The sequence below is a fragment of the Phascolarctos cinereus genome, unplaced genomic scaffold (genome assembly GCF_003287225.1).
Source record: "Phascolarctos cinereus isolate Bilbo 61053 unplaced genomic scaffold, phaCin_HiC Scaffold_4;HRSCAF=312, whole genome shotgun sequence".
Taxonomy (NCBI): domain Eukaryota; kingdom Metazoa; phylum Chordata; class Mammalia; order Diprotodontia; family Phascolarctidae; genus Phascolarctos; species Phascolarctos cinereus.
The window spans coordinates 725,520,956-725,538,156 of NW_027555847.1; the positions used below are offsets into that span (position 1 = coordinate 725,520,956).

General features: G+C 56.0%; 1 protein-coding gene across 4 annotated transcripts in view; it reads left to right on the forward strand.

Moving 5' to 3' along the window:
- Positions 1-17,201, forward strand: part of TOP3B (DNA topoisomerase III beta) — a 29,391-nt gene that overhangs the window by 1,205 nt on the left and 10,985 nt on the right. For 2 of the 4 annotated variants that reach the window (XM_020996417.2, XM_020996418.2), the window contains exons 3-11: positions 181-312; positions 1,835-1,941; positions 3,544-3,618; positions 6,262-6,458; positions 7,396-7,552; positions 12,412-12,525; positions 14,095-14,185; positions 14,682-14,836; positions 16,383-16,488. In XM_020996417.2, coding sequence (XP_020852076.1) covers positions 181-312; positions 1,835-1,941; positions 3,544-3,618; positions 6,262-6,458; positions 7,396-7,552; positions 12,412-12,525; positions 14,095-14,185; positions 14,682-14,836; positions 16,383-16,488 — 1,134 coding nt within the window. Of the gene's footprint in view, positions 1-180; positions 313-1,834; positions 1,942-3,543; positions 3,619-5,404; positions 5,495-5,549; positions 5,961-6,261; positions 6,459-7,395; positions 7,553-12,411; positions 12,526-14,094; positions 14,186-14,681; positions 14,837-16,382; positions 16,489-17,201 lie in introns of those variants that run through there. The other 2 variants (XM_020996420.2, XM_020996419.2) reach the window with 2 other exon arrangements.

The following is a 17,201-nucleotide window of genomic DNA, read 5'->3' on the forward strand; positions in this document are numbered from 1 at the left end:
TCCTGGGAGGGTCCTTGGGCTGCCCAGACTAAAGGCCCGTGGTCCCCACTGCCCTGACTCTCGAGGCTTCTAAGATTCTGGGACACTGTTGCTGGAGGGGGGTCAGTGAGGCTCTGGACCATGTGCACAGGCCTCGGCAGCCACTGGCTTCCCTTTCAAGGAACTGTGTCCTTCTCCCAGGGAACATGTCCTCACGCAAGGGCCTGAATGGAGCCTGCTCAGTCCATGAGTACACAGGATCCTTTAGCGGGCAGACTGCCCGCTTCAAGATGACGTCCGTCTGTGGCCATGTCATGACCTTGGATTTCACTGGTAAGGCCCCGTCCGCCATAGTTCGCTTTGGTGTCCAATATATCTGGCCTGTGGTTGGTGCTGGCGGAGAGTGAGTCCAGTGAGACATGATCCCAGGCCGGATGAGTAAGAGGGTACCCCAAAGGCTTCCTGGAGGTGGAATCCCCAGAGCCTCACCTTGCAGTTTAGAGGGGCATGCCGGCAGGACTGATTGGGTGTCTGTCCCTTATTAAGTACCTGCTGTGGCCTGTGGTGCCCGAGATGGGCCCTGCCTGCCCCGGGCCCAGTTTGGCGCCCCAGGTCGGGGGGCAGCCTTAGTGAATCTGAACACTAAAGGAGCTTGTTTAATGCCTGGGAATGGTATCGTGCAGACCCTCTTTCTTACCTGAAGAAGTCAAAGTCATAACTCCCTCCAGACTTCTGTTTGCCTTGGGGCTGTAACCTATGGATTTCTCTCATTGACCCTTCCCCATCGGCAGGGTAGCCGAGTGTGTCTCTAGGATTCTACCCGGACCCTGACATGGTCAAGGAAAGCTTGGTATTTGTGCAGTCATTGGGGTGAGGGATGGGGAGACTCTAGGGCCGGTGCTCTGGATGGGAGGCTTAGCCACGCAGGGAGGAGGCTGGCTCAGAGACAGTGCAGGCGTGACAATGACAGAAGTGTTTCTGAGGAAAAGGAAGCCCTTGTGTGCCCATTCTCTTGTGGGATGCTGGCTGCAGCCGTTATTCCCAGCGAAGGCCTGAGGCACTCAGGGGTCCAAGAGGACCCAGCAAAGACCCCAGCCCCCGGGCCGGGACTCCTTCTTCCAGGCTCTGGGCTCATCTGTGCCCCTATGTGTTGGTTACCAAGGATCTGCCTCATCTCTTTAAGCTTGGGTTAAGTCTCTGTTGGTGATGTTTGGACTAAATTATCGTTATTGTTCTTAGCTCACATTTGTATAGCACTTTAAGGTTTGCAAAGCGCTTTACACATATTACCTCATTTGATCCTCACAACAACCCTAGGAGGTAGAGATTGTTTTTATCCCCATTTTACAGTTGAGGAAACTGAGGCAGACAGAGGTTAAGAGATTTGCCCAGGGTCACCAGGGTAGAAAGTGTCTGAGGCTGGATTTGAACTCAGGGCTTCTAGCTCTGACATTCTCTGATCGTTCTAAATCGCTTTGTGACTTTGGACAAGTCGCTTCCCCTCCAAGGAGCCTAGGTTGTGCCCTTCTAGGGTTAGGGGATTAGACTAAACCATGATAATAACAGCTCATGTTTAAGTGGCGCTTTAACTTCTCCAGAGGACTTTTATCCAGGTGCCAGTTTTATTTTGTTATTGTTCCAAGGCTGGAAGAGATGAAGTGAGTCGCCAAGGTCCCTGGCCAGCTTGTGATAGAGCCAGGATCTCTATTCCTCTCCCCCAGCCTGCACTGATTGGTGAGCGCCTGTCGGCTGCACCGTCGGACCCAGCCTCCTGGCCTTTGTCTTTCTCAGGTGGCCTGGCAGAGGCAGTCATGCTCCCAAAGGGCATCTCACTTAGCAACATTTTGGCTTTCAGGGAAGTATAACCACTGGGACAGAGTGGACCCGGCGGAGCTCTTTAGCAAAGCCCCCACTGAGAAGAAGGAGGCCAACCCGAAGCTGAGTATGGTGAAGTTCCTCCAGGTACGTGGTGGTTGAAGGGCCGTCATTATCGGGAGGGGTGATTTCACCATGGTGGTCCTGGCAGGGAGGGAGGACAGATATCAGGGCTCCACTTTATAAACAGGACATTGATGGGCATGTCAGAGCTGGGTTCTGAGTGCAGGTTTCCTAATTGCAAGCTTGGTGCTCTTACCACCGGTCCACACACTGCCCCTCTTTGTGCTTGGTAGCCTAGTGGGGTGTCGGCCCTCTGGCTGAGGTCCCAGGCTGGCCCACCCTGCTCTGCTGTGCCTGGTGAGGAATCCTTCATCCACACTCAAGGCATCTCATCCCCTCCCTCAGGAGCAGGAGCCCCCTGACAGACAAAGCCAGTCTCACCGCTCCTCCGTGGGATGCCCTGGCTCCGTAGCCGAGGCTCTGTCTGCAGACCTCCAGTGAGGGGGAGCTTGTTGTCCGTGGAAGCCCAGCTCCCTTCTGGAAGGCTTCATGGCCCCCAAGCTTGGCTTCTTTCTCTACTTTCCAGCCAATTTAAGGGCTGTCATGTAGAGAAATGAAGGGAAGGTGCTTGCTTTGCTCAGCCTCTGGGTGAAAGCTGCTGAGGCCTGTTTCTGCTTTTTAGATGGAAGCCTGTCCTCCCTGAAGGGCCCTTGGCAAACCCTGAAGCACCACCTAAGTGTTATTCAGGCAGCCAGGTAGTGCAGTGTGGATAGAGCACCTGGCTTGGAGTCAGAAAGACCTGAGTTCAAATCTGGCCTTAGAGGCTGACAAGCTGTGTGACCTTGGCCAAGTCACTTCACTCTGTTTGCCTCAGTTTCCTCATCTGTAAAATGAGCTGGAGAAATAAATTGTGAATCGCTCCATTAGCTCTGCCAAGAAAACCCCACGTGGGGTCATGGAGAGTCAGACGAGACTGAAAGGACTGAACAGTAACAAACTGTTATTTACTGTTAATAATAAGGATCCTCCAGGATGGGATGGGGTGGCTGGTGCCCACTTGTCAGGGCTTCTTCTTGGCTTTGTGGGGAAGGGCCAGGATGTCCTCTGAAGGCCCCTTCAGTCCTGGGCACCTCCCCCCAGCCTTGGCACTGCCCTGGGGTTACATCCTTGCCACCTCCCACCCGGCTCCTCTCAGGGTTACCCCTTCCTCTCTGTCCCCTCCCCCACAGTGGTATCTTCCTAGGGGGCCTGCCTCCAGCTCAGGACGCAGTTGCTCTTTGACAGTTGGTTACTAGAATCATAGGAGCTCCCGTTTTGACACCATGAGGCAGGGAGTACCTCACGCTCTCCATTTTACAGATGAGGAAACTGAGGCTCAGAGAATAGTGGTAGCAGAGCTGGGCCTGGATCCTTGATGGATGATATGGATTTGAGATCCCTGCCAGGACTGGTGGCTCTCGGGCCCATTCTCAGGGAGGCAGGAACCCCTGGCAGGGCGCCGCGTGCAGGGGAAGCTTGGGCCAGGCATGTTGCCCCCTTCTCAGAGCTGTGAAAGGATGATTACAACCATCCCAACCCCAAGCCATCCCTGTGAGCAGAGCTGGAGCCAAAGCCAGCCCAGGGTAGAGGTCGGGAAAGTGTCTTTGGTTTCAGAGAAATCTCAGTGACGTCCGGTTTACTTGGTAGGTGGAAGGGAGAGGCTGTGACTGCATTGTGCTCTGGCTGGACTGTGATAAAGAAGGGGAGAATATCTGCTTTGAGGTGAGTGTCCCCGAGCCTGGGTCCCGTGGCTCAGGGCCCCTCAGGGGAGGGGCAGCTGCAGCCCTCAGGACACGGCCTCTCTGAGTTGCCTCCAGACCAGTCAAAATGCCAGCGCTTCTTCCAGGCTGGAATGAGGGTGATTTTTGCTTGTTGGTGAACCCTGTAAAACTTTTCCCCAATAAGGCAGAGAGAGGGGCTCCAGGCCCACACGTGCTGACGTATTTGTCCTCAACCCGGAGAGTTGGTGGGTGCGATTTAGAGGGAGTCAGAGTTCCGTTTGTTAGACCTCCCAGAGGCTGTGATTCTGGTCAGTGCCCGCCTGTTACTCACCTACAGGGCCCTGGCTCCCATGGAGGGGAAAAGACCCTCAGCCCTCAGTGCCTCTACTCTGCCTCCTTCCCCTCTCTCCTAATCCCCATCATGCAGCCAAAACTGTCCTCTCTCCTAAGTGACCTGCGGTGTCTTTTTTTTTTGTGAGGCAGTTGGGGTTAAGTGACTTGCCCAGAGTTTCACAGCCAGTGAGTGTTATGGGTCTGAGGCCAAATTTGAACTGGGGTCCTCCTGACTCCAGGACCAGTGCTCTGGGGTGTCTTTTTTTTTTTTTAGGAAAATAAGTTTTTATTGATAGATTTTGTTTTTTACACCAGTTTCCCCCAGAATCCCTCCACTGCTCCTCCCAGAGAGCCATCCTGTATGATAAAAATATTGTTTAAAGACTAATTAAAAAAAGGGCAAAATCAACATAACTGATCATTGGAAAAGTCTGAAAATCCATGCAGTGCCCAGCCCTTGGGGCCCTCCCCCTCTGCAGGGAGCTGGGGTCGGAGGGTCTCCTCCTGCTGTCCCTCCTTTGGAGCCGGCTTGTTCTCCACAGTTTGGCCACAATCACTGTTGGGTTTTTTTGTGCTTGTTTCTCTGTGTGCATTGCTAAAGGCAGTGCACATTGTTTCTTGGGTTCTGCTCTGGCTCCTCTGTATCCATCATCTGTTCTAGTGCAGGAATATTCCATTCCATTCATGGACCACAATTTGTTTATTCATTCCCTGGTCAGTGGGCTTCTACTACAATTCTTTGCTAACACAAAAAATGCTGCCCTAGCTATTTTGGTGTTTGTGGGGCCTTTCTTCTTGTCAGCAGCCTTTCTGTGGTGTAGGGAGTCTCTTCATTTGCATAACTCCAAGTGGCTTCCCAGAATGGCCGTGCCATTTCATCTCCACCAACGTGTGGATCCGACCATGGGATCGCCTTACACAGTAAACTCTCATGTCTCGCCGCGTCTCCAGGACCAGCCTTGAGCCCTTGGTTGGGTGTTGAGAGCTCTTCACCACCAGCCTCCTTCCTGTCTTCCCAGGCAGCTTCCACACTGCGTGCCCTCCCAAGGCCTGCAGCACTCGCCTCCTCACCTGTTAGTGTGCTGGGCTTCCTCCAGGACTCGGCCCCATGCCTGCCTTCTGCAGTGCCAGGGCCTGCTCCGCTGAGGCCGCCGGGTCTCTGCCTTGTATGTTGTTGGATGTTCTTGCGTGTCCCATTAGAATGTCATTTCCTCGGGGGCCACAACTCTGTTTTTTCTGTCTCCTCGGAGCTTTATGTCATGCCTGACACAGAGCAGGCTAATCACATTGATAACAGAGTCTGTTCCCTAGGTGGTCTTCCAGTCTAAGGGGAGGGGAGACGAGTACGTGGATAGGCAGGCTGTGGTTTGTACGCAGGAGGAGCCCAGAAAAAGTCCTAGAAAAAATGTACGGAGGGAGCAATCACTTCTGGCTTCCTGGAGGAGGTGGCCCCTGAACTTGGCCTCGAGGGAGGAGAAGGATTTCATTGGATACAGATGAAATGGGAACGTGGGAATATGTTCCAGACCTGATTGACAGCACATGTGAGAGGCCATTGCGGGGGGGGACTGTGTGCAGGGGAGCCCTGGGGAAGAAGGCTGACCAGGCTGGTTGTGCCCAGAGGCTGGAGGGTCTGACATGATGGGAAGCCGAGTAGCTCTGTGTCACCTTAGAGGAAGGAGGGAGCCGGGGAAGGGTTTCTGAGCAGGGGCATCAGCGGGTTAGGCCTGTGCATGGGGAAGATGGCTCACTCGTCTGTCTGCAGGCCGAGGAGAGTTGTTCTCCCTGGGGATGATCCCATCCTGCAGGAGCCTATCTGGTTCTACCTGCTTTATTTTGACAACTTGCTGCATTTGGCCCAGAGGAAATGGTCTGGGAATAATTGGAACTGTTCTAAGGTTTTCTAAGGACTGTGAAGTAAGCAACCCAGTGGACAGAGAGCCGGGCCTGAAGTCGGGGAGACCAGAGTTCAAATCCAGCCTCAGACACTTCCTAGCTCTGTGACCTTGGGCAAGTCATTTCACACATGCCTGCCTCAGTTTCCTCCACTGTGAAATGGGGAGTCACGATAGCCCTTTCCCACAAGGGTTGTGAGGATCCAGTGAGGTCATATTTGTGAAAGGCACTTCACGCATGCCTGGCACACAGTTCGCGCTTGACAAATGCTCCTTCCTCCCTTTCGCTCTTCCCCCACAGATCTGCCCAAATCCTCTTTCTCGTTCCCAGCCTGCCTTTGCTTTTCTGAGGGAGTTGCCTCCTCCTACCTCTTGATGACCCGGGGTGCCCTGCTGTCCCTGTCTCCATCTGCTAGGTCCTCGACGCCGTCCTGCCGGTCATGAACAAGCCTCGGGGCACTGAGAAGACAGTGTTCAGAGCACGCTTCAGCTCCATCACGGACACGGACATCTGCAACGCTATGGGCCGCCTGGGTGAGCCCGACCATAACGAGGCCCTCTCCGTGGATGCTCGGCAGGAGCTCGACCTCCGGATCGGCTGCGCTTTCACCAGGTGCCTGGCCGAGAGCTAGTGGGCGGCCATGGGGGTCCGGAGATGAGTGAGGCCCGCTCCAGCCAGAGGTCACCTTCCTCTGGCCCGGCCTGGCTTCCAGCCTCACGTGGCTGACCCCGGGGGGAGGGCCTGGAGTCCTTTGGTTTCCTTCTGTCACGGCAGCCTCTCCTTTCCCCCCGAGTGCCCACAGACAGAGAAGCCAGTTTTTAGACAGGACTTTGTGGCGTGAAGGGCCAGAGGGGGACCTTGGACAGTTCTCCTCCCCTTTGTTGTGGTGTCTGGCACGGAGGCTGTGCTTGGGTGACGCATTTCAGACTCTTTTTCATCGTCAGCCTGTAGTCCCCTTAAGGGCACCTGGGAGGCCTCCTCAGCCCATGGTCCTCATTTCCTTCCAGACTCGGCCCGGCCAGGAAGTTCCCCCAGCTTAGCCTGCAGCCCACGGATCCCTCCTTTCCCTCCCAGACAGGCTCTGAGGGCCAGGGCTTGAGGCTCCCCCCCTTGGTGGCCACGTGGCCTTGTGCAGCCACTCTGAGCCTCAGTGTCCTCATCTGTGAAACAGCAGTAAGAATAGACATGGGAGTGCTGTGGGCAGCCTGATGTAAATGTGGACCGCCATTGTCATTATACTTAGTACTACCATTATACTTCTCTTAAGGCCCTTCTCATCACCCCCAACTCTTCTCCAGCAGGAGTACCTAGACCCCCACTGTCCCTTTCCTTCTCCCCACGGCCGTGACCGTGGCTCCTTGGAGCTGCTGGGGTGGCTGATGGCCTGGGGACGTTCTGTGTGGGCACCCACCTGTTGAGGCCCGAGGCCCTGGTCTCTTTTGTCGGCCAGAGCCCTGTCTCTGTGGAGCCCCGGGGGATTGTTCGGAGGGGTGGCCGAGCTGGGGCTTGAGCCCTGGGGTCCTGGGGGCTTCTCTCTTTCTCTCTGTAGATTTCAGACCAAATATTTCCAGGGGAAGTATGGCAATTTGGACAGCTCGCTGATCTCCTTTGGGCCATGTCAGACGCCCACCCTGGGCTTCTGTGTGGAGAGACATGACAAGATCCAGTCGTTCAAGCCAGAGCTGTACTGGGTTCTCCAGGCCAAGGTTTGTCCTGTGTGCCGCCCCCCTTGTCTGTGTGTTCACTCCTGTTCTTCTTGCTAGGTTCTGTGTGCGAGTGTTGAACTAGTGACCCCCAATGACTGCATCTTCAGTTGCGTGCTGCTCAGTGCTAGCTGGGGCTGTTCGGGGTTGGCATGCCTGGAATGTGCCCTACTCAGACTCAGGGGCTGGGCCATGGCTTCCAGAAATTGGCTGGGACGAGCCATCCAGGAGGTTGGATGAAATTATCTGGGGAGACCCTCATGCCAGAGGATACGGCCTGAGGAAAAGTCTGGCGTTCAGAAAAAGGCCAGGCCATCCTATGGTCCTCTGCCCAGGGCAGACCACCCAGGCAAGGTTGCATCTTACTCAGTTGGAGGCCCTGGTTGTTCCAAGGAGGATGACCAGGGTGGGAAGGATGCTAGAAACCATTCCATGCGAGAGTTACTTATGAAAGAATGTGGAACTTTTAGTCTGCAAAAGAGAGTGTTTGAATTGTTGTCACATAGAAGAAAGACCAGCCCTAATCTGAGGTGGGCTGGACTGGGAAGAGTTTGACCTGGTCTATGAAAACTTCCTCCCAATGCATGTTGTTTAATATAGAGTGGCCTGGTCCTGGAGGCAGTGAGCTCCCTGTCAGTGGAGGCCTTTCCCAGAGCTTGGAAGTCCCCTTGGTGTGGATACTGTCCAGGGGAGCAACACAGTTGGTGGGGGAGGGTGCTGCTGTGCTAGAGATGAGACCTCTTGTGATTGTCCTCTGCCTTAGCTACTCCTCCCTCGCCCTGGCTCTGAGCCAGGTGGCACAAGCATGTGGGGGGCCCCTGTGGCTCTGGGTCCTTCTGAGCCCGTCGGCAGCTTTAGTGAGGTAGGGCCTCGAGCCTCGGCTCCTGAGGGCCAGTTCTTCATAATTAGAGCTGCCGTGGTCATGCCAAGACAGTTCAGGATGTTTGGTGTGTCTGCCCGTCTCTGTGCCGTCTTCCTGCCCTCTGTGCCGTCCATAACAGCTCTTGCCTGTGGCTCCAAGAAGCTGGAGCACATGCAGCCATCTCGGCAGACAGACTGAGCCAAGCTGAGGGTGAGTGATGGACCTCGCACTGTTCGGTGAGTTGGGGTGTCTACCTCAAGCGTGTGAAGACTTCCCCGGCAGAATGGGCGGGTGAGGACAATTTGTTCCAATGTCCCTGAAGGCGGCTGCAGCAGGCGCCGTGGAGTGCTTGGAGCTTGGTCAGACACAGAAGATGCCAAGGCCATCCAGTGCGTCTCAAGCCATCCACAGTCATCCTGACTCCGTCCTGACTCTGTCCTGCTGCTGGACGACACAGTGAGGCTGAGGGCTGTGTGCAGCTGTGCCTCATGAAATCCAGCGTGTGAGTTGGGACGTCACCCGTGATGTCATTGGTCCTTTTCAGAATGAAGGACAAACAACCGTCTTGTGTCCCTTGGGACTCTCGGCCCCCCAGAAGCCCCCACTGGGGTGTCCGCGGGGCTGCTGCCCTGAGGCCTGGCCCTCCCTCCTCAATAACCAGGGCATGGGAGCTCCTGCGGCTGCAGCCCCTCACTTTCACCCCATGCTCTTCTCCTGGCGGCTGGGTCAGGAAGGTGGCACAGAGACCTTTAGCCTGTTTTCCAGGTGGGGAAACTGAGGGCTAAAGAGCTTTGGTGACTGGATCAGGATTTGTACCCAGGTCTCTAGACGTGAGGACCGAGTGAATTTGGCTTTCCTGCGACCTTAGCTGTTGGGGAGGGGGCGCAGGAAGGCTGGAGCTGGCCATGCTGTTAGCCCCTTAGCCTGACTTTGAAGGGGAAGGGGCTGAGGATGGGAGGGACAAGCAGTGAATTCGGTCTGTTGAGGCCAAGGCCAGCGCTCTAACCAATCTCCTGCTGCCTCTTGCCTCACTCACCTGGCTGGCCACACTGATAGAACTCTGGAACCCCAGAATTGGAGGGGGCCTTAGGGGATGTCTGGTCCATCTCTTTCCCAAGGGAGGGATCCTCAAGAAGTGCTCATTTTTCCCCTTGAGCCTCACATGGCTCTTTTTCTTTTTTTGCTTGCTTAATTATTCATTCATTCATTTGTTTTTAGCGTTCATTTTTAAAAAATTTTGACTTCCAAATTCTCTTCTTCCCTTCAGCCCCTCCCCCACTCATTGAAGTCATGAAAAACGTGTGTCCATGTTAGCTCACGTGGCTCTTCCACAGCCAGGACTGTGGAAGGTGGCAGAGGGAGCTGACCTGCCTCCTCAGGATCCCTTCAAAGACAGCAGTAGAAATGCCTCAAAGGCACATGCCCAGGCATTCTCGCAAGGAAATGACGCATCACTAAAAATGGTGAGCAAACTATATCCCCACACAATATGGTGAAAAATCAATGGTGAAATCACCCTGTGTCATCTCAGAGGAAGGGGACGCTGAAGCCACAGTAATGTGGGAAACAAAGCAAATTCCACGTGATGTGATGAAAGGAATAACACCCTGCAGGAATAAAATGAGGAATGGACAGGGCAGGAGAAATCCTGAGAGGAATGAGGAGGCAGCTGAAACTCCCTCATTTAGAAATCCTCATTGAAGAAAGGAAACCAGGAAGGGAGCGGCCAAGAAACTCGTCTGGAATTTGATTGGAAAGTGGTCGAGGCCCACAGTATGACTGGGGCCCTGGGCGCCGTCGTGGGTCCCTAGACTGAGCGGGCCCAGAGTGTTGAGGTCGAGCTCCTTCCCCTCGGGCAGGTGGGGCTCTGTCTGAGGACCCTGCGTGAGAGTGTGGGGCTTCAGATCAGCTAGTCCAGCCCCCTTGGAGAGGCAGGGGATCTCGCCTACCAGCAGCACTCGGGTGGCAGTGGTGGGTGCTTGGACTTCCTGTAGGGTGCGCCTCTCTCGCTCCATGCTGCGTCCAGAGACGTCTTCATGAGCTGTGGTGGCCCCTGCATCCATCCCCTGGTGAGCTGGAGGGAAGACTGGGAAACAGAGCACTGCCTCTGAACTGGGCTTTCTTTAGATTGTTGTGCAGGCGGGCAAGCCCCTCATCCTCACCCGGCCCAGACCCGTTAATCTCCGGCCGACTCCTCCCCTGGGATGGCCATCTGAGTCCCCATTGGAAGAGGATGGGTCAGCAGGACGGCTCTCAGCCTCGGAACCAGACGGGTCCTGAGGGGTCAGCAGGTTGTATGTGGCCAGGCAAGTGCAGAAAGGCTCAGTGGTATCCCTGAGCTACATATCAAGTAGTCTGACTGAGACTTGAACCCAGGACCTCTGACTCTAAATCTAGGCCAGGCCCTTCTCTTCTTGGGGCTCTGTTTCCAATCGATCAGCACTTATCCTCTGCCAGGCCCTTCACTAGCCACTGGGGAATACAAAACCGTTCCTCCCTCAAGTCATTAACCTTCTTATGGAGGAGAGGAACGTGTGCGTAGACAGCCGCGCAAGGCAGACAGTTTTCTTCATCTGGAGAGTGGGCTTCATTGGATCACAGGATGGAGAACGTGGGCAGCTATGGGGCGCCACAGTGCACAGAGCGCTGGCCTGGAGTCTGGAAGACCCGAGTTCAAATGTGGCCTCAGACACTTATTAGACGTGTGACCCTGGGCAAGTCGCTTTACCCTGTGCCTCAGTTTCCTCATCTGTGAAGCGGAGATAATGATAGCATCTGCCTGCCAGAGGTGTTGGGAGGATCTAATGAGATAAAAAATGTAAAGCATTTCACACAGTGCCTGGCATGTAGTAGGTGCTATATTATTACTAATTATTTTTATTACTATTACTATTGTTGTTGTTGTCATAGTGCTGGTTGCAGCAAGCTCCAAAATGCCACAAGGCCAACTCGGTGAACTGCACAGCCGCTCCTGAGGTGTTGGCCTAACTGTCCACAGAGGACAGACTGCCCAGCCATGGCCTGCAGCCTAGTGGGCAGCCCGTGGAGGCGGCCCATCTGGATGCCTTTCCCGGACAGACACAGAAGACAGACAGTGAGGCATAGGAGACGGAGTGTATTGGGGAAATCGTGCCCGGCTCGCACCGGTCCTCAGGTGCTCCCTGACACAAAGCTGCACTTTAAACACCAATGGTCTTCCATGATGTGACAGGGCTGGGAATCTTGTTGTAGAAGAATTAAAATGGGGTGGGTCGCGGAGAGACAGGTGACCGTAAAACGTTCAGGTCATCACCAGTGATCGTCTGTGTGTGGGAAACGGCATCAGAGACGGTGTCCTGTTTGTGAGAGGGCCAGTCATGGACTGGACTCCGCCAAACCAGTGGCCTGGTGCAGCCCAGCAGGGAGGTTTCTGAGAACATACGGACTAGGACGGCCGGAGAGAGGAAGCACGGAGGGCCGAGGGGGCTGTGCTGGCTGCTGAGAAGGCACTGAGGCCCAGCAAGGTCAGGGCCGAGCCTGAGGCTGGGCCAGCCAGCCAGGCCCTCTCCCCGGAGATCTCGGAGCGCTGAGGCCGGAGTTGTGGCCTGAGCAGTGTGAGCGCTGGCCACGTGTGGGCAAGGCTGCCCGCGGCAGCACAGGGCTCCCTGAGCTCGTGTGCTTGGCACAGGCACCTTCGAAATGGGTTTCTCTTGTTTTTTCTCTTGCCTTTTTGGGTTGAATTTCATAGTTTGACTGCTGTCTTTTTTTTTCTATCCCCTTCATTTGTGCAACTCTCCTTCTTCCGCTCTTGGGTGAGCCACCCCTTAGAACGAAGAAGGAGAAGGAGAAGAGAAGCAGCTTGGCAAAGCTCACCTGGCCCTCTCCTGCCTGTGACAGTGTATGCAGTGTTCTGCACCTGTGGTCCTCACCTCTGCAGAGTAGGGGGGGAGACTCTTTGTGTAACCTCTTCTTCAGGGACAGGCTTGGCCACCATGACTCTAGTGTCACCTCTTTGCTGCAGATTAGCTCTGACAAGGACACTTCGGTCCTTTTGGACTGGGACCGCGTGAGAGTGTTTGACCGGGAGATCGCGCAGATGTTCCTGAACATTACCAGGATGGAGAAGGAAGCCAAGGTGGGGACATGGGTGTGTCGTGTGTTAGGCCAGAGAGTGGGCCTGGGAGGGTCTCGGTCTACAGAGCGTGCTGCCAGCTTCGCCCTGGTCCTCATCCCGGCATGCAGTTAGATGCCCTTTGTGGTGGACAGCCCCAGCGGGCAGACGGTGGGTGAGCCCCGTGCCAAGTGCTGGGGATGTAGAGAATAAGGGAAAACGGTGCCTGCTCCCCAGAAGCTCCTGTCTAATGAGGGAGAGAACAGTCAAATACAAGGGACAGAGACAGTGTCTGCCGGGGAAGTGAAGGCCACTGGGGGCTGAGGCTCAGAATAGGGAACACAGAGCTAGCAAGTGGCCGGCTGGGCCTCCCCACCCCCCAGCAGCTCACACAGATCCCCACGGAGGCTTTCTCACGCCCATTTGCGCAGGTGCAAACACACCATCACAGCTGGTCGCACCCCTGCACACCCTCCCCTGCCCACGTGCAAGCCAGCATTCTCCCCTCTCTCCCTCCGTACGGTCAGCCTCCACGTCTGGTACGTAGCAGGAGCTTAAGAGCTCTTTGCCAAACACCTGGGTGCTCTGGGGTTTTAGTCTCCATAGAGAGGTCACACAGGCTAGCAAGTGATTACTGGTGAGCGCACGCGCGCGTGCACACACACACACAAACACACTTATATACACTCTCACTCCTGCATGCTCTCACACTCATGGTCTCACACACTCAGATGTGCTCTCTCTCTCTCTCACATACACACACACACACACACACACACTCACACTCTCTCTCTGTCTCACACACACCCACTCTGAGGCTGCCGCACCCCCTCCTCAGTCCCTGCTCGCTGCAGGAGCGTCAAATCGGAATGTCCATCACAGCTGCCACCCATCACTAGACTCACGTTTCCTTCCTTCTGTGGCGTCTCAGCCTAGGAACACGCGTCCCACTGGTGCAGATCCCAGCCGCAGCGCCTTTGCCTCCTCCGTGAATCTTGTCCAGAGAGGAGCTGCGTGCGGGTGCAGAGGGCTTCCCCACATGTCCTGGGGGTGGCTTCTCTGCCCTTTGTCATTTGCAAGTCCCCATTAGCAGACAATGGACTCCCCTGCTCACTTACCCCCGATGTCCTTCTGTTGTCCGTCGGGGTGCCGGCAAGTGAGGATTGTGCATTTGTAGAACTGTAGATATGTTGAGCTGGAAGACCTCCATCCTGAGGCCTGGAACGTGGCCTGCCAGCAGCCAGGCCAGTGAGAGGGATCTGCTGGGAAGGGTCCAGAGGGAGAGGGGCCTGGCAGATCACCCAGCCCGTGATTTATGTGAGGCAGCTCCGTCTTCCAGTGCAGGCTGGCACCTCTGAGTCACTAGGGCCGTGAAGGGTGGTGACCCGTCACTCAGCCAGAAGTGCAGCTCTCGTGCTGCTGTGCCACATCGAAGGGGACCCTCTGAGGTCCTTTGTGCAGATGGCCTGGCCCTGGCAGCTGGAGAGCTGGGCTCAGGTGTAGGTTGTGTGGAGGGCCCCCCGGGGCCAGTGAGGCCGGGGTGGGCTTCCCTCGCCGTCTTGACAGGCGCACAGGGTTTGTCCTCTCTTCCAGGTGGAAGGGACGAGCCGGAAGGAGAAGGCCAAGCAGAGGCCGCTGGCCCTGAACACAGTGGAGATGCTCCGAGTGGCCAGCTCTTCACTGGGTAGGTGAGGAAATTGGGAGGGTCTTCCGGTCCTAGCCAGATCACTGGGTCATGGAAGCTTGGCATCTCTTCAAAGTGAGCCAAAGGGCATGTTGTCCTGTGGGGAGCTTTTACTCAGTGGTGGGAGAAAGCTGAGGCTGTGGTCTTTGACAGCCCAGACTCAGAGCCAGAGGCTCTGGGTGTAAATCCTCCTTCTGTGCACATCACTGACCTTGTCCTTGGGTGTACCAGCCCCCTGCATTTGCGGGAGGGCAGCCCAGGAAGGCCAGCCTTGCAGGGAGGTGTCTTTGGGCATCGGCCACCTCACTGGCTGATGGCTCCTTTGGGTCAGTATGGTGTGCTGAGTAACGTGCTGGATTTGGCCTCAGACCCCAGGTGAGGCTCTTCCCCCTCTATACCTCAGTTTCCTCCTCTGGCAACAAGGGGGTTTTAATTGATGGCTTCTAAGGGCCCTTCTGTCTCGAAATCGATGACCGTATGATCCCTTCTGTTGTAGGAATGGGGCCCCAGCATGCCATGCAGATAGCAGAGAGACTTTATACCCAGGGCTACATCAGTTACCCTCGGACGGAGACTACACATTACCCAGAAAACTTTGATCTGAAGGGGTCTCTGAAGCAACAGGCCAATCACCCTTACTGGGCTCAGACGGTGAGTGGGAGGGGGAGCTCCCCCAGACCGCTTCTGGGGCCAAGAGCTGCCCCTCACGCTGAGTCTGGGAGGAAGCACACTGCTCTGTGCTGTGTGGCCTAGAGCCCGGACGAAGCCTGTCGAGGGACAAGCTCTGGTTGTGCCTGGAGCTGGCCGGAAAGTGGTTAGTGCCCTAGGAGGAGTGGGGGGTGATGGATGCTCACTGTAGGTAGTGTCTCCCAGCCACTAACCTGTCATGCTGTCCAGACCCCTCCTCCTCTGGCCTGGAGATTTTGCAGGCAAGATGTTGGCCTGGGCAGGGTAGGAATGGGAGGCAAGTACTTGGGATGGAGGCCCTGTGCCCGCAGACCAGTCACCCCTGCAACAAGTGGCCCAGACCGGCTGAAGCCACCTTCTCAGACACATCTTCCTCAACTGAGAGAACGCCATGGAGCGGCCACAGACGGGGCCGGGCGGCTCGGCCCCAGTTATCGTCCTGCTGCGTGGGCAGCTCTGCTGGGTGCTGGGTGACTGTCAGGCTCCACAGCCTGTCTGCTGTCCCGTGAAGGGATTGTGCTTGGCTAAGCGTGGCTTGTTATGGGGCTTTAGAGAGAATGAACTCGGTGCCACAGAAATGTGGCAGATGTTGGCTGTGCCGATGCCCTGGGCTAAGCCTTGGGCGCACAAAAGCAGGACAAAAATCAGCCCCCACCCTCCAGGGGCTTTCCTTCTAAAGGGGCCACAGGGAGTTGTTTGCAGCACATCGGTGCCGAAGCGGTCAATCCAAGGCCACGGGACGAGGGGGGAGCCCAGAGAAGGCTCTGGGGGGGAGCCTTTGGGGCCGCCGCAAAAGCATGTAAGTGGGAGGGCCAGAGTCCGCTTTGGCCAGAGCATCTGGTGTGTGAAGATGAGCGAGGCTCGCACCTTCACTCGTCCGCCTGCCCCCAGCCAGTCTTCTGCGCCATCTCCACCTGCCCCATCCCCATCTGCACAGATCGGCTGCTCAAGAATCTTCCTTTCGACATCCCCTGCTCAGAAATCCCTGCTGGTTCCCTGCTGCCTCTCCTATAAAAGTCCCGTCTCCTCAGCCCAGCATTCGAGGCCTTCCACATTTGGGCACCGGCCCACTTCTCAGACGTTGTCTCATCTTCCTCCCCTTCTCTGTGCCCCAGCCTTGCTAGGCTGGCGCCCCGCCCCCCACTGTCACCCTCTGTGCATTCAGTCAACTCTCACGTCCCCGTCTGCCTGCTCACCTCCTCCCCCTCCTCCACGTCCCAGCGAAAAGTCCACCTCTTTCAGGAAGCCTTCTCTGGCCCCTCCAGTCCCTCCCTGAGGCAGGGGATTTTTCCTTTCTCAGGCCTTCCCTCGCAGAGCTCTCTGGGCTGCTCCTATATACCAGATTGTTCTATTCTGCATGGTCCATCTATATCTGCCAGCCATCTCTTACAGGACTGTAAACTGCTGTTAGCACCCTGTGTGCAGTACAAGACCTGAGCCCGGATAGATGTCTGTGGGGGACTCGATGAGCCTCCCTCCCAGCTCTGTGCCTTTCTCTCCTCTCCCTCAGGTGAAGCAGCTATTGGCAGATGGCGTCAATCGGCCACGGAAGGGCCATGACGCAGGGGACCACCCCCCAATCACTCCCATGAGGTCTGCCACAGAGGCAGAGTTAGGTAGGTGTGGGTCCCTTGTCTGCTGTGGAAATCAGGAGGGCTGGTAAGGACAGAGGCACATGCTGCTTCCAGGAGCCGTCAGAGACGTCCCCTGGGCCACACCCTTCCCTTTATGGCTGTGAGTGGGAAAGGGGGGCATTGCCAGCCCTTGCCCCTCCGAGCTCTCCGCCTTACTGACCCTGCCGTCTGAAGGCTACGGGAGCCGCCAGAGAGGGCAACGTGAAGAGTGTCAGGGAACGAGGCACTGGTAGCAGCGGGGACATCACAGGACATTTGAGAAGGGTCTGGAAACCGCAGATTCTGTGAGGATTGTCCAAGGTGCAGAGTGACAAGCCTTGGCTGTGGAAGGCGGGACATGGGGTTTGAATCCTGACTCACTAACCTGGTAGTTTGGGAAAATTACTGCCTTTGTCCGAGTCTCAGTTTCCCCTGCCCTGGAAGGACACAAAGCTCCAAGGAGTAGATTTTAGCATGCTGCATTGCTAAAGGCCCCATCTACACTGGTGTAAGGTTCACAAGTAGCCAGGATTTTCACGGAGAACACCTCAGGCCTGGGGGCTGCAGGAGGCGGAGCTGTTTTCAGGGAACAGCAGGAGGGTGCTTTGGCTGGCCCAGGCGTGGGTGTCCGAGGAGTGAGGTGGCAGAGCGGGCTTTTATGCCAGCCTCCTGGGGAGCCCCTGGAGTTTACCGAGCAGGGGAGTGGCATGGCCCAC